At 39.9% G+C, this 16,954-nt stretch overlaps 1 protein-coding gene and 1 long non-coding RNA gene across 2 annotated transcripts in view; one reads left to right on the plus strand and one right to left on the minus strand.

Moving 5' to 3' along the window:
- Positions 1-14,377, plus strand: part of NDST1 (N-deacetylase and N-sulfotransferase 1) — a 36,594-nt gene extending 22,217 nt beyond the window's left edge. The window contains exons 12-14 of the mRNA XM_007423963.4: positions 3,969-4,078; positions 5,431-5,533; positions 8,079-14,377. Of these exons, the coding sequence (XP_007424025.1) occupies positions 3,969-4,078; positions 5,431-5,533; positions 8,079-8,198 (333 nt within the window). The 3' untranslated portion in view covers positions 8,199-14,377. The remainder of the gene's footprint in view (positions 1-3,968; positions 4,079-5,430; positions 5,534-8,078) is intronic.
- LOC148216666 (uncharacterized) overlaps positions 1-16,954 on the minus strand; it is a 47,812-nt gene that overhangs the window by 10,717 nt on the left and 20,141 nt on the right. Inside the window, exons 2-3 of the long non-coding RNA XR_015794787.1 lie at positions 4,540-4,650; positions 8-109 (exon numbers count right to left, since the gene is read on the minus strand). This is a non-coding gene — a long non-coding RNA (uncharacterized LOC148216666). The remainder of the gene's footprint in view (positions 1-7; positions 110-4,539; positions 4,651-16,954) is intronic.

Raw genomic sequence — 16,954 nt, forward strand, 5'->3', positions numbered from 1 at the left:
TGCTCACCTTTGTATCTTTAGGCTCTTGAGCCTTTCTATGATGTTTCCATTTCCCAATCTCTCCATAAAGACTTGAAGCCAATCCATGATCATCTTCATTTCTACCAACCTGCAAACACAGAGAACAGACAGAAAGCACTGTGTCAGCTAATCAATAGGAGGGTGCAAAACACATTGTTTAGTCAATGCCTTATTCCTAGCTAATGCAACAACAAAAATCCCATCAACCCTCATGCAGTGCAAAAAGGAAATTGTTCTCATTCCCTCCATGTTTCCAGAGTAAATTGTATATATTTGCAGAGAAAAGGGGAAAAATCTGATCAGTCTGCTGTAAGGAGGAGTTCAAGCCATCATTCATCAGTTGCATTTAAGGTCCTCTTGCTACCTGGTAATGATGAAAAGATAGCACACTAGCAATTTTGCAATCAGGCATTTTCTCAGTAGTTGTAAGTATGGTTTATGTTGCTGCAGAAGCTAGAGTAAAAGAGAGGGGAAGATACATTCTAAATGATGCAACAGGAGCAAGACACTGAAGGTTGCTCGTGGGGGAGCAGAAGAAACATAGTCGTGGAGCAACAGAAGTCTCACTCTTCACTTCCCACAAAAGGGAAGAAACCTCAGAATAAATTGCTAGCACCTCTTTGTTCATGAGACAGTTGCTAAGGGGAAAAAGATGAAGTAGTCTGGCTGTTCATACACTTGTTATGCCATTGCTACATTTTGCATACCATATAGTAGGTGTGCTATATGCAGTATGACTATATGGAAAAAAAAAATCTGGTCACTTGCAATAACAGGGATATATAAAGCCAGCAAGCCACTTTCCCCTTTAAAAGCCTCCCAAAAGAAATGTATGCTGCCTGATGCTTAGGAGCCAGGAGATAGGGTGAAGCAGTCATTCCTAACAACGGGAAAGCACTCTGCAGGCCTTAAAGGTTGCAAACTGAAACACCTATTTTTTTGTGATTTGGGGTTCATTGCAAATGAGCTACAAATTAACTCAGATGCTGAGCCCAGATAGTGATATGAGAACAGATTTGGAGTGGTGCAAAAAGCCTACATGGAAGTAACAATAAATTAAATAAAGCACAAAACAATTCAAACCAGTCAGAAAATTAAGGGCATAATTAAGCTACTCAAAGGAGTTGGCTGAAGGAAACCTCACTGAATTTGGGATTTTGCTGAACACTTTTTAGACAGAAACCCGGGAAAGCGTGTAAATGGTCTGAAATGCTAATCATTGAGCATGGCTTCTCTTGAGCTTCTAGACCAGTGTTTCTCAACCTTGGCAACTTTAAGATGTGTGGACTTCAACTCCCAGGATTCCACATCTTAAAGTTGCCAAGGTTGAGAAACACCGTCCTAGACACATGGCTATTAAACTACAGTGGTACGTCTAGTTATGAACTTAATCCGTTCCGTGACTCTGGTTGCAACTTGAGTTGGTCTCAAGTCGAGGTAAATTTCCCCATAAGGTTCAATGTAAATACGGCTAATCCGCCCTCCAAATTTGGTCGCACCCCGAGGTAAATTTCCCCCATATGTTTCAGTGTAAATACGGCTAAACAGTTCTGAAACATATGCATTTTATTTTTAAACCTCAAAAACCTTCCAAACGCCACAAAAACCTTCCAAACGCCACAAAACACACCACAAGCCTCACCGAACATCTCGTTGCTACCGCGATCTCACCCACAGGAAGCCGTGACCGCGTGGCAGCAGGGAAAATGGCCACAGATCCGGTTCGTAAGTAGAGGCAAGTTTGTAAGTAGAGGTAAATTTTTGGGGCCGGAGCTGGTCGTATCTCGAAAATTTTGTAAGTAGGGGCGTTCGTAAGTAGAGGTACCACTGTATATTATTTGGGAACAGTAACTAGCTTCCACTTCATGTTCATTTGGAAAATGAAGCCTAGACCTTCAAATCAGATCAGTAGTAACTATAATGTTATCTGAAATATTATTTTCTGTCAGATTATTTCTATTTTGGGATTCAGCAGATGGGATCAGCAAATATAGGAGACTATTTTTTATTATTTAGAAATATTCTTTCTAAATATTCTTGTTTTGTATTACTTCTGCTAAGCCAGGAATTCCTTATCCTATACTTGTGCATTTGATTTCAGTTTCGTAAGTGAAGAACTCTGCTTTCTGCCAATTTGAGAAGCATTTCCTTCACCTTTTAATCAAGACATTAATAAGAAAATATAAAAAATAATTTTAAAAAACCCTGAGGGGCTTCAGGGGTTGAATCTTGTGGCTTGTCAATCAATACGTTACTCAGTTTGGATGAGGAACCGTGGATGCACTTTTTAGTACAATTTTCAACTTAACCACGCCTCTACTTAACTTGCGTCTCTGTCCAGCCAGCATTTAACTAACTTGCTAAACATAATTTCACAGGGACTTTGTATTAATATTATAGATATAGTAAATTTTATTACAGCAGAGCATTTAGCAGTCTACTAAGATTAACATTAAGTCTGTCTTAGTACATAAATATTATAAATATTGATTGGAAACTGTAACTGATAATTGGGTCTGGTGCAAAGCCTTTGTTTTATTTTTACATTGAATAGGATGTGTAACGATGGAGGTGCTCCATCTTATCATTTGGGATGTTCATGTTAAAATATTGATATTGTGAAAAATAATCTAGTCCTTGAAATCTAGATTAAATTTTTTAAAAAGTTTGCCTCAGTTGTTTAATAGGTTGTTGCCATCCGAAGGATTTGAATAAATCTGGAAGGAACCTGAAGGTCCTGTCTCCATAACTCCTGTTCATCCTGTCCCCCACCCCCATATCTCTTTCTGGCTGTTGTTTCTGGAAGGAAGGGGTGTGTATATGTATTTGGTGTTTTGTTTTGTTGTTTTGTAAAAAAATAGTTTGCAAATGCTGTTGGAGCTTACTTGTTTTTTCAAATGGAATACCCATTAAGACAATTAATCTTAATCTGTTGTTGATTATTTTTTTATCCAGTTCTGCCCTTTTTTGAGTGAGGCTTCTGACAGGTATGTGTGTGTACATATAGGTACATATGAGATATGTACAGATATGAGACAGCTGGTGTGGTGTAGAGATTAAGATGCTGGACTGGCACTTAGGAGACCAAGCTCAAGTTCACTCTCAGCCAAGGAAGTTCACTGGGTGACTTTGGATCAGTCACTCTCTCTCAGCCCAACCTACTTCACAGGGTTGCAGTGGGGTAAAATGGGAGGAGAGAGGACTACCTTGAACTCCTGAATGGAAGGCACGATATAAATCTAACAAATAAATGCACACTTTTATTTGAGAGAAGGAAGTCTCCGGGATTGGCTTTGGCTGAAGTTAAATTCATAAGGTTGAGGAACCTAAGAATTGCACATTATTTTTGTGTGTGTTTATGACTTTTTTTCTGACTACTCTTCTTTGGTGGGGGCAATAATCTTATATTCAGGGTCATCCTCTTTTTGGTAAATACAATCAGTGAAATGAATTTTAATTTTAAGCCAGATGGAACAACTGATGATTCTTCATCTTAGGTTTAAATTAGGAAATATCAACTTAGGAAAATGACTTTGGCAGTTAACAAATTTTAGTGGGGGCTCAAAAATAGTTGGGCAGGTCAGCACATTGAGATACCATATGTGTGCCCACTGTGGTACCATAAGTTTAGGAATACTTTGTTCACTAAGTTAAAGCAGTGTGTAGCTTTCTTATGCTATTTGCCCTTCTGTGCTCTTGGGTTAGGATATAATAGGAATGGAATACAAATTCCCACAACCCTGAAATACTGCTTCCATCCTGCTCCAGGGAAAACAGGAGAAGTGGATTTATTCATTATTTTGATTTGCTCCATTACTGAGGAGTGAAACTATCTCTGTTCCTAGTACTATATATTGCAGTTGGTTTGAAGTATGTTTAGTATAAGAGAGGAACCTAAGGGGCTAGATCTATACATCTATACATATATATTTAAAAATGTCTTTCAGATTCTTGTTCTGGATGGCAAGCGGCTACGCACAGAACCAGCCAAAGTAATGGAAACAGTCCAGAAATTTCTTGGAGTGACAAACATCATAGATTACCATAAAACTCTAGCGTGAGTCCATCACATCTGCTCTCATTGAGTATAATCTTTGAATATATATTGAATATATTTATCCTACTTGTTTGGATCCCTCGCATTGCATGCATTTTCTCCTTGGCAGTTGATGAGCTGATTCTGTCTGGATGACTGGGGTATTGGCTTCCTTCCATTTTGCAGACATCAAGACTGCTCTGAAGCTTTGAAATCCTTCCTGACAAAGGATTATAGTAGACTTCAGTGGTTAGGAATAAAAGTGTGTTCTACCCTGGTTTCAGCAGCAATAGAGATGCAGAATCTTGACTGCTAAATACTGTTTTCTGTAGCAAATGCATAAAGTACATTGAACATACCCTGTTAGTGCCTGGATGTCTGACAGTCCATAACATGTCTAACCCCATAACTGTGGGTTTTCTTTCAAATACATATCATACACATATGGATGTAATAGGAGTAACAATCATTTCCATCCTTACTCCGGGGAAAGTGTTTCAGGGATCAGTTTCCCCCCTGCTGTTTACTTCTTGCAAATGCATTCACAAGGAGCTTCTTCCCTGGTAGAGTTTCCCACATGTGAATCTGAATTCCTGCAGAGAAAAAAATTATTGAGAGGAGTGATGTAGGGTAGGGTAGGGTAGGGTAGGGTAGGATAGGATAGGATAGGATAGGATAGGATAGGATAGGATAGGATAGGATAGGATAGGATAGGATAGGATAGGAATGCTCCTTTCCAGTCACTTCTCCATGTCTCATTACCTTTTTGTGAAGGGGACAGAGAGAGAGAGTATATTGTGCATTTGCACAAACAAGACAAGTTATCAGACTACTGTTAAGATGCCTTAGTTGGAGAGTGCCCTTTGAAATCCACAGAAATTGTCTTTCTCTTGTTCAGAGCTGTGGGGCATTTTATAATCAATAGGTATTAACTCCTTTCCTTCAGAGCATTTGCATTTGTAAACAGTTCTGCCTAGTGCAAATCCTACTGCATGACTTATGATTCAGGATTTTTTTTTTAATAGAAATGTGTGTGTGTGTGTGTGTGTGTTTTCTAAATTCAAGCAAGAAGTCATTTATGCCTAGCCACAGGACCACCACACTATGCATTTAAAAATCATTGGAATTAGTAGGTTAGTAGAGACATTTGAAAGCATAGGAATTTATTCCCTCCCTTCCACTGCTGTTGAATCTTGTAGCAGAGTAATAGTGTAATTTGATCATTCTATATGTCTGTTAAAACAGATCTCATTTTGACCAGGAAAGTTAGTTTCCATATTTAATTATATGTAATTACTGCATGTATAAAATAAGTAATTCCAGTTACAAAATATGGATCATTTGGATATCATCTTCTTTGTGATTTGTGATAGGTTTGATCTCAAAAAAGGATTCTGGTGCCAACTGTTGGAGGGAGGGAAGACCAAGTGCTTGGGAAAAAGCAAAGGAAGAAAATACCCAGAGATGGATTTGGATGTAAGTATGTAAAATGCAGCTTTTATAAGGGTGTTTTTCTGCTGCTGTTCTTAGAAGATACTGGCACAGCTGGGCAACTAGGTAACTGGCTGATCTGATTTTGTAAGGACAGAAACCCCACTTACTTTTGCTCTGCGCTGAGTAAAGCTGCTTCCCCTCCATGGTGAGATTCCATGCCACTGCAGTAAGGCTATGAATTTACAAAACCTGTGTAGTCCAGTCACTTAGATTTGTCCCCAAGATCATCATTCACAAAATACTGCAGGATTAGATCTGGCCCTACATAGGCATTTCTCATGAGTCTTTCCCAGATAGGCAGTTAGACTGTACCAATTAACCTCACCAGGAAGATTCCTGAATTTGGAGCTTTTCTGCTGAAGGGTAAGATCTCACCATAGATGAGGGGAAACTGCTTCCATGATACTTATAGCAAGTAGACCCTAAATTTGAATACTTGTAGGTATATGGGGAGGAAGAGTGCAGGTGGTTAAATCAACATAACATATTGCCTTTGATCTTTTTTTTTTCTTGTACTATCTAGCAAAAACTGATCTTTTTCCATTGGTTTAGAACCATCTTACACTTCGCAGTTTTAGGATTACAGCTAAGATTGGGTGCTATTTTCTATTGAATGACAAAGAACCCTCTATGAGCTGAATCCAAATTGAAAACATAATCTACCTTGATTGGGTGCCTGCCCTGTTTCTACTTGAACCAAGCAGGATTGGCTATCCTCAACTCCTTTGGCAAAAGGAATCTCCTTTCTATACTTTTTTGACATTTGCATTTATTTATTTATTTACTTACTTACAGGAGTTATATGGCCACTTATCTCATATGATGATGCTAGGTGGGTCACTACAGTCCATAAAAACATGATTAAAAACAAAAGTACCCTTCTCCCCAGGTGCCAGACCAATCATCCTTGCAGCTCAACCCCCATTCTAGCCCAATGGTTGGGGGAAGAGCCATGTCTTCACAGACCTCTGAAAGGCTAAAAAAGGGTAGGGATCCTTCAGATCCCAGGTGGGAGGCTGTTCCAAAGGGCTGGGGGGGGCACCAAGAAGGTGTGCCACCAAGGTCCCATCAGGTGGCCGAGGTCTCATCAGTAGCCACAATTAAGGGAGGGGACCTGGAACACACCCACCCTATATAATCTAATAGGACGTGCATATATCCTCAGATACATACATACATACATACATACATATCGAATTTAGATACTGCCCATCTCACAAAAAGTGACTCTGGGTGGTTTACAATAAAACAGCAATAAATATTAAAATACAATAAAAATAGAATAAAAACCAAACACATACACAAATAATATCTTCCAAGATGTTGATGGTCAGTAAGATGTTAACATACGGAAGCATCTTCAAGGTGCTAGCCACCCCCAAGGTTGCACTATACTTATACTTGCAAAATATAATATAATATAAGACAATACAATATATACTATACTGTACTGTACTGTACTATACTAGCCAGTTTGGTCCAGTGGTGAAGGCACCAGGCTAGAAAGCAGGAGACTGCAAGTTCTAGTCCCGCCTCAGGATGAAAGCCGTCTGGGTGTCTTTGGGCCAGTCCCTCTCTCTCAGCCCAACTCACCTCACAGGGTGGTTGCTGTGGGGAAAATAGGAGGAGGAAGGAGTATTAAGTATGTTCACCGCCTTGAGTTATTTATAAAAAATAATAAAGGCAGGATAAAAAAATCTAAAAAGAAAAATACAGCATTTCCTCAGTCTTCAGACTGGATAGTAACTTCCATCTCAGAACCACTGACATTTTTTTTCCTGAGCAGAATGAGAATTGTGGTCTAACCACTGATTTCAGGGGAAAAAGACATGGTAGCATTAATATATTGCATTCTGCAGCTACCATTGCTGCATTCTGTCTTGGCTCCTGTAAGGGGAGGCCTGGTTGGCAGCCAGTGGAGGAGATGTCTTGAGTGGCTTAATAATTCATGCATTCAGGGGTTCTGCAGAGCTTTGAAGAGATGCTTTATACAACTTTTCATCAAAGCAAAACACCCCTTCAAAGCTGTTTTATAAGGTGATGTCCCCCAACTTTCTAAAAGTGAATCAAAGCTGCTGCTCTTTAGGATATTCTAAGATCTCATCCAATAATTGAAACGGGTTTTTTTTCATGTGCTGTGCACGTACAGAAGTAACTTCTCATTCTTTTAGTCAGCTGTTGGTGGCATCAAAGGGGCTTCAGTACAATGTGAAGTGGCTTATCAAGGATAATTGTGTCATTTTATCAGTGAGGCACTGCATTGCCTCCATGGGGTAGTGTGTCTCATTGAATACTCAGCCACCAAACATAGGCTAGATAGATAGGTAGATACACACACACACACACACACACACACACACACACACACACACATTTTGCAGGTTTATTGCTATGTGCTTTATTTTTCAGGTGAGACAACTGCTCCTTGGTCATCTTTGTATTCTCTGTCCCCTCTAGTGTAGCATCTTCATCTTATATTGCATTTAACCGTAGCATTTAATTATCCTTTTCTTCTTTCCTCTTGCAGTCAAGAGCGTTCTTGAGGGATTATTACAGGGACCACAACATAGAGCTATCCAAGCTACTGTATAAAATTGGCCAGACACTGCCAACTTGGCTGCGGGAAGAACTCCAGAACACTAGATAGCCACTTCTTATCTCTTGTATTAAGCAATAGTAGAATGGATCCATGGGGAGGATCTCAAACCTCTACACCAAGCCAACAGGACGTGATAAGATGTGAGATATTCAACAGGGAAGAAGCATTTTGAGCAATATCCATTCAAGATGTTTGAGGGACAGTGGGAAACCACCAGTATGGTTAACACTGCAGCTTGGAAGAAAGCAACCATCTGAGACCTACTGCGGTGCTCCAGGGCCAAGCCAGGACTATTACATCTACTTCTGCCAGGTTGCCCAGGAGCCCAGCTTTACTGATAGTATTGAGGTGTACCTCCTAGACTGTAATGCCACTTTTTGGTGAAGAAGATTCATAAAGATCTGAGTTTTCTTCATACTTTAGTTCCAATATCTGGAATAGTATTACAGCAAACTGACTCCTTCTCTTCGGATAAAAGACACAAGAGAACCAAGGACTCAACAAGGATCAAGAATAATAGTCCTGCACATGTGTGAGTTTGGGAAAGAACAACATGGGTAGTATGAACATGGAGCCAGAGGGAGGCCATGCTCCGAGCATGGACCTAATTATGCAATTTGGGCTCAGACCCAGATAGGACTGAGATAGTGTACTGGAGCAGAGTTCTTAGTTAAAACAGATGCTTTGTTTTTATATGGAAGACTTTGGTATTGGCAATATTTAGATTATCCCAGATGGATATTTTTTTTCTGTCTTCTTATTTAGGAATATATTGGGAAAGGGGTGGAATGAATAAGAGTGAGCAACTTCATCTGACAATGTTGGCAAGAGACTTTGCTCCAAATAGATACTTTAATTTGTGTCCTTATACCCCTGTCTCTGGTTTCAACATACAATTATGTGAGATGTGGTTTAAGACTGTTCAATATCTTTACTTCCTGTACACACATCCTGCCTGTTCAAAAGAGGATAAAATTCCAGCATCATGTGTAGGCTTTGGTCTAATGGTTACCCCAAGTACAGCTTAAGAGAACTGAACCTCTTGAGTACTGAACAAGCAGTATTTAATATCTTTCTTTTTGAGCATTTTGGAGTGGGGGTAGGGATAAATATGAGAGTTGGTATTCCTAAGTATTAGGTTCTTATTTTCCCACCCTTTTGCTATTATAGACAGTAGAGAAAAATGGCCCATGGATTTGGTTGATTTGTCATCATAACGTGTATCTCTTTTAGAACCATTTTAGGGTAAGTCTGTGGCTGTCCATTTTCAATGATTTCCTCCTGTCTAATGTGTCCTATTGAGCTGTGACTGAGAATTTATGATAACCCGCCCGTTGTAGTTTACTAAGTTCACTTGTGTGTATATGTGTATGTATGGAATTTATAAATATGCTGCTAATGGTATTGTGTACACACACATGCACACACACACTTGCCCATTGCCGTCTGTGTTTGGAGCCACATTAACAAGGTAAACAGAACCACAGTTTTTTCCCATTTGGCTTATTCAATCCTGTACTGCTGTGTGCTGGACGTGTCATAGGAAAGGCATGTAAAACTTGCAGTCCGGAGGGGGCTGGGAAGACAAGGTCGTGTCAAGAGTCAGAGGCTTTTGAAAAACATCTCAGTGGAAAAATTAAAGGCACTTGAGTATGGACTGGTCTGACTACCGTTTGATCCAAAGTTGGATAGTTTTTATAATTTAAAAAAAGCCTTGTTAGTAATTCTAATGGAAAGCATTTTTTATAGATTTGATTGTCAGGAATCCAAAAGCTTTCAGAGCTTTTAAAAAATTGTGGTTGGAATAACTAGTGCTTTTTTCACCAGAATATCTTCCTGTTTTGCTTAAGGATTTCTGGAAAGAATCTAACTGTTGGAAGCAATATGCTAGACCAGTTATCTTGTTCTGGTTTTCATCGAAGCAATCATACCAGCACCAGTTCCATGAATGAACACAAGGAGAAAAGGCAGAAGCAAGAAAGGTTTCTTCTTAACTTGGATCTTGTCTTCCCATAATTGCTGCCAAAGGACAAAGGCCTATCCTGGGTCAGAGTCACTCTGTTGAGGACAAAAGTCATTCTCACACCAGTATTAGCAATTCTTCAATTACTGTCTGTGAATTCAGTTCCAATTCTGAAGTCCATCATAGTCGAGCTAGAGCTCCAGCACATTGGTTCCACTGACCCTGTGTATGAGCGCCATCTAGTGGGTCATGAAGTTCCATAGAATCATAGAGTAAAATAATAAAGTTGGAGATAGCTACAGTGGAGCAAAAAAGTATTTAGTTAGCCACCAATTGTGCAAGTTCTCCCACTTAAAAAGATGAGAGAGGCCTTTAATTTTCATCATAGGTATACCTCAACTATGAGAGACAAAATGGGGAAAAAAATCCAGAAAATCACATTGTCTGATTTTTAAAGAATTTATTTGCAAATCATGGTGGAAAATAAGTATTTGGTCAATATCAAAAGTTCATCTCAATACTTCGTTATATATCCTTTGTTGGCAATGACAGAGGTCAAACGTTTTCTGTAAGTCTTCACAAGGTTTTCACACACTGTTGCTGGTATTTTGGCCCATTCCTCCATGCAGATCTCCTCTAGAGCAGTGATGTTTTGGGGCTGTCGCTGGGCAACACGGACTTTCAACTCCCTCCAAAGGTTTTCCATGGGGTTGAGATCTGGAGACTGGCTAGGCCACTCCAGGACCTTGAAATGCTTCTTTCGAAGCCACTCCTTCATTGCCCAGGTGGTGTGTTTGGGATCATTGTCATGCTGAAAGACCCAGCCACGTTTCATCTTCAATGCCCTTGCTGATGGAAGGTGTTCACTCAAAATCTCACGATACATGGCCCCATTCATTCTTTCCTTTACACGGATCTGTCGTCCTGGTCCCTTTGCAGAAAAACAGCCTCAAAGCATGATGTTTCCACCCCCATGCTTCACAGTAGGTATGGTGTTCTTTGGATGCAACTCAGCATTCTCTCTCCTCCAAACACGACGAGTTGAGTTTAGACCAAAACATTCTACTTTGGTTTCATCTGACCATGACATTCTCCCAATCCTCTTCTGGATCATCCAAATGCTCTCTAGCAAACTTCAGACGGGCCCAGACATGTACTGGCTTAAGCAGGGGGACACATCTGGCACTGCAGGATTTGAGTCCCTGGCAGCGTAGTGTGTTACTGATGGTAGCCTTTGTTACTTTGGTCCCAGCTCTCTGCAGGTCATTCACTAGGTCCCCCTGTGTGGTTCTGGGATTTTTGCTCACCATTCTTGTGATCATTTTGACCCCACAGGGTGAGATCTTACGTGGAGCCCCAGATCAAGGGAGATTATCCATGGTCTTGTATGTCTTCCATTTTCTAATTATTGCTCCCACAGTTGATTTCTTCACACCAAGCTGCTTGGCTATTGCAGATTCAGTCTTCCCAGCCTGGTGCAGGTCTACAATTTTGTTTCTGGTGTCCTTCAACAGCTCTTTGTTCTTGGCCATAGTGGAGTTTGGAGTGTGACTGTTTGAGGTTGTGGACAGGTGTCTTTTATACTGATAACAAGGTCAAACAGGTGCCATTACTACAGGTAAGGAGTGGAGGACAGAGGAGCCTCTTAAAGAAGTAGTTACAGGTCTGTGAGAGCCAGACATCTTGCTTGTTTGTAGGTGACCAAATACTTATTTTCTACCATGATTTGCAAATAAATTCTTTAAAAATCAGACAATGTGATTTTCTGGATTTTTTTCTCATTTTGTCTCTCATAGTTGAGGTATACCTATGATGAAAATTACAGGCCTCTCTCATCTTTTTAAGTGGGAGAACTTGCACAATTGGTGGCTGACTAAATACTTTTTTGCCCCACTGTATATAGGCCATTGAGTGTAACCATTTAGTGCAGCAATCTAAACTGTAGCATCCCCAGTAGCTGACTGTCTCACCTCCACTTGAAGATAACCAGTAAAAGGGAAGCCAACCAGTTTTCTGGGTAATTGGTTCCACTGAAATTCAAATTTATCTCAATGTTTAGGGTTTTTTTCCCTAATAAAATCTGCCTTTCTGTATCTTAATCCATTCTTTTGCATCCTACTCTCTTGCATTGCAGAGAATCTGTCTCTGTGTGACATGCTTTCAGGTACAGAAAGACTGCTATCAAATCCCCTAAGACTTCTCTTAAGACTTAATATTTGGAATTCTTTCAATCCCTCTTTATAGGACTTACCATTTCTCTGAGTTGATTACAGGTGACTTTTCACCTTCATTATGTTTATTCTCCCTATTTGTTTAGGCAGCTATACCAGTAATGAATGTACATTTGAGACAGAGGCATGTCTAAGATCAAACTTGGGGAGATGACATTGTCTTGAGATCTCTCTTTTTAAAATTAATACAGTATTTTACTTACAGCCTTCTGTATGAAAAAGTTTGCTGCATCTGAAAGCAAAGTGTGCTGTCATTGAAAAGTTCCTTTCTTCCCAGTGCCCTTAACTAGACAGACATTTTCTTTTTCAGATAGAATGAACATGGGTGGGTGGGGGTGGGCACGAACAAAATTACATCTTTTGGCAGACCTAGCTTGCAATGGAATAGCCCCTTATGCTGCAAATCATCCAGAGTTGTTCTGCATGTGGACCACAGCTGTTGATGTAGAAGAGTGTTTTTCAAACGTGGCAACTTCAAGATATGTGGACTTCAACTCTCAGAATTCCCCAGCCAGCCTGCTGGCTGGGGAATTCTAGGAGTTGAAGTCCACACATCTTAAAAGTTGCCATGTGGACTTAAAAGTTGCCATATGTGGACTTCAACTCTCAGAATTCCCCAGCCAGCATGCTGGCTGGGGAATTCTAGGAACTGAAGTCCACACATCTTAAAAGTTGCCATGTTTGAAAAACACTGATGTAGAAGAAGGCTAGTGGCAAAGTAGATGCAGTGACAGACTTCGAATGACAAGATCTTAGCATTTTACATCTGTAGCCTTAAGAAATAAGGCACAAAGTCAGACAGGCTGCCCCTTCCAAACCACTGTAAAACAGGAGCAGCATCAAGGAAAGGTGGACTGCTGAAGCACGGTAATGAAAAGACTGTATTGGTCCATTTGGGATATGGGTCATACATCAGAAATGGTAAGCTTGCTTTGAGAAATTTTGGCTTGGAGCGTACAAAAGGCCTCTGTATAACTGCCTCCCAGGCATAGTACTGAGTTGATTTTGCTACAGCTTCAGAGTTCTGCAACAGAGTTTAAACCCTGTTTAATACGTTCTGAGTAGAGTGCAGTGCAAAAAAACAGAACAAAACCCTGAAATTGCAATGTAATATCTTCTGCAAAACAGTGAATTTTCCTTTGTCCTTTGTGGGTGGGATTTCCTTCACAGCTTAAGACCAGGGGACTCATACACTTCCATTGTTGAGCACAGTTTCTCTGTGCATCCTTTGTGTACCAGGGCACCGGAATCAAACTACCAAGTTAGGTATTTGATAACGTGAAAAAATAGTCTTGCTTGTCTTTATGATGGCCCTCAGGAAGTTATTATAAAAGACAGTCTACAGAGGCAATGGTAGCTGCTACCTAAAAGTTCATTCTCATTATTAATATTATGATTATCCCTGTGCACTGCTGTCTTAAATAACAAAATGATATAGAACATTTAAAGTAAGCATGAATTTGGCTTCTGAAGGTAGCAGTTTACATTGTATAGAATGCTGCCAAAGTGAGACATGCAAAAAAGAATTAAACTTAGGATGTGTGTAATGAAAGTATTAATTTGTACTGCTCCCAAATGCTGGTGTGATTTAATGTGCGCTAGAGAGAGGAGGAGACATTTGCCTTTTCACTTAGTAAGTTGATCGGCAATAGTCGGAAAACACCACTCTCGGGGTAACAGAGAACTTGTTAAAATCTGAGTTTAAAGGATGCTTTTGTTTTTTAATGTTTCTTTTTTCTTGTTAAAAGGAAGAACTCTGGGAATTCCTTTTGTCATGTTTGCATGAGATTCTGTATGTTTTCCCATTGGGAAGGGTGTTTTTTTTTTCCTCATGGTGGGAGGGAGGAAAGGGGAGGGAATATTTTTAAAAGTCTTTCTCCCATATTTTTAATCTGTACTTGAACTCATTTTGGGTTCAGAAAACTGTGTCACTAATGTAATGTCCTGGTGAACTAACTGCTAATAAAATGGGATTGTCTGTTTTTAGTTAATTTTGTGGCCTTTTTTGTATATGTGTAGATTTTCTCTGTCTCTTTGAGAATAAAGTTGAAACTTCGGTTAAAAAAAAAGTGCTGCTTTAAAGAGTTCAGCAAATTGATGGTTGAAATAGAAGTAACAACCTGCAGCTCTGGAACTTGGGGCAGTTCCCTTGCCGGAACCTTGGGGCAGCCCCAGAGCTATTCCAGAAGTTGCTTCTCAATTGTACTTTTACAATTTAGATTTTTGTACCAGTTTAGATTTTTCTTCCAGCACCTGACTCAAGGCCAGCAAATGTGACTCTCAGCCCACTCCCCCCAAAAGGTGGCACATCCATGCCTTAGTTAGACCATGATAAGGCTCTACCATCTGTTGTATAAGAAGCCTTCTCTGACTTTGAGCAAGGACTTGGGTTTGATAGTTACACTAATCATCTCTGTGTTTGGTGCTGGACTCACACACACACACATGCTAAATTCACCTGTATTCTATTTAAGGCCCAAAATATGGTATTCTAACATTTTACCATGACGATAGTTAATCTTCAGATATGTGCAAGTTGCATAACAGTGCAAACCAAATAAAGGAACAATCCTGTCCTTTGAGATGGGTTTGGTTGCCATTTACTTAATGCCAAATATGTAAGAACACTAAATTTCTTAGCTCAGATTTGCTTCATTGGAACTCAAGATTTCATGTGAGTTATTTAACCCTAAAATCCCTGGGAAGCTCTGCCAGGTGGCAGCACTGTGATCAATGCTGGCCCGGGCTGTTCACAAAAACTGTCCTGACTAGTATTGGAGGGGCGGTCACCATGTTGCAGATGAAATGGCGAAGCTGAAGCATTCTAGCAGAATAAAGTAAGGGGCAAACTTTTCATGTATTGTTGCCAAGAAATGAGATGGAAGTCTCCATACATCAGGAAGTCTCCATAAAGAAACTTGTCTCACTGTTAAAGCCAGAGGGAATATAATGGCCCAATAGAATTCGGTAACTAACCTTTCTTCATCTTTGGTATCTGTTCTGTATTCAGTTTTTGTTTGGAAATTTGACCACTGATAATTTGGAATGTGTGACCTCTAAATACACTTACAACAGATTATAAACAAACATTTTTACAGGCTGTGTTTACACAAAATAACCATGAATTTAAGATAACCCCTTTAAAAAAAACATTGGGGGAGGATATCATCTGTAGGTCAAATTTCAGATATAAACTAGAAGGAACAAGAAATGTGATGGCACCAACATCAATGTATTGCCTGTTAATAAGGGGTATTCCCAGAAGGTGGCAGCATCTGCCTAGAAACTACTTGCAGTTGGCCGATAAAATGAAGCTTCTACAATAGTTGTATTTGTCATAATTTTTGGAGATCTGAAGACTGGTTGAAATAAAGCTGCATGGCTTCAGCTTTTGTTCTGAGTGTAGCAATTGTTCTGAGTGAAGTGATTCCCTGCGTGGTTGCAATGCTTTCAGCCAGATAATTATAGCACCCAGGAACATAGAAATTGCATCATTGCACTCTTCCTGTCTCCTATTGCATTTCAGTCAGTATTCAAGTGATGTAGGGATTGTTACTCTGCATGTCAGCTGTTTTGTTTGGACCTGAGGCTCCTCTCCAGTGAGGACAATACCATGAAGGCATCTCATATTCAAAGGTCTAAATTCTAAGCAGCTAGCAGGGTTTGCTTATCACTTAGATGGAGTAGATCTGAAGACCTGCTTTTGGTTGCTGCTGGTCATGTATGTGGCTGGTGAAGGAAACAGAACATTCAATTTCTGCCCATCTCAAATCATTTGATCAGGAAGGGTAACAAAGGAAGTTTGTATGCGCATAGTGCAGCTAACACTCTGGTGCTTGTTAATTGGATAGTTGAAGGGTGTGAGAAGAGTTAGATGGATCTGTGCATGATGATACCAACAGCTGCTTGTAATGGAGGGGCGATAACATTGCTACCATCCAATACAAACAAATGTATTTCTGGTTTTGCGCTGCCTCCTGACTAGGGGAGTGTGAGATATGTGCTTCCAGACATCCCTGAACATGCCCCTGCTTGTTTTAGCTCATGCCATCTCTGCTGTAGTTGTTCGCTAACCATGGCAATTTCCCAATGTCTTTGTTCTTGCATTTAGCAGGTTTTCATTTCTGAAACCATCACACACAGATTTGTTCTTTGCATCACATAGTGGGAATTCAGATGAATATTTCCAAAGATTACAAAACCTGACATTTTTTTATTCAGCGGAAGTAATATGAACTAAAAGATAGATGTTCATCTAACTTGGAAGCAACTGTCACTAATGCAAGCTTAATTGCTTTGGTTTGCGTAGCCAATTTCAGTTCCCAAACTGAAGGTTTACATGTGGGCCAAGAATTGGATAATAATATAGAAATATGTGGTTATTTGAGGGGAAGACTTGCATTTGGCTGGCAGAACTGGGTGCAGAGCAGCCAAACTATTGCACCTTTGGCAAGAATGGCTTAGAAGCCTGTTTTGAAAATTATGTTTCATCTAAAAGTTTGTAGAGAACACTTTCCCTTCTTTTTGTCTACAAGATGGCTTTGAAATTATCTTTTGGGGTAATTTTTATGGCATTCAGTCTTCAAGTCCTTCATAAACGATGATTCCCC

This window comes from Python bivittatus, unplaced genomic scaffold, assembly GCF_059951505.1.
Source record: "Python bivittatus isolate LINGU-HERP-01145 unplaced genomic scaffold, Pbiv_v1 ctg000080_np1212, whole genome shotgun sequence".
Classification (NCBI taxonomy): domain Eukaryota; kingdom Metazoa; phylum Chordata; class Lepidosauria; order Squamata; family Pythonidae; genus Python; species Python bivittatus.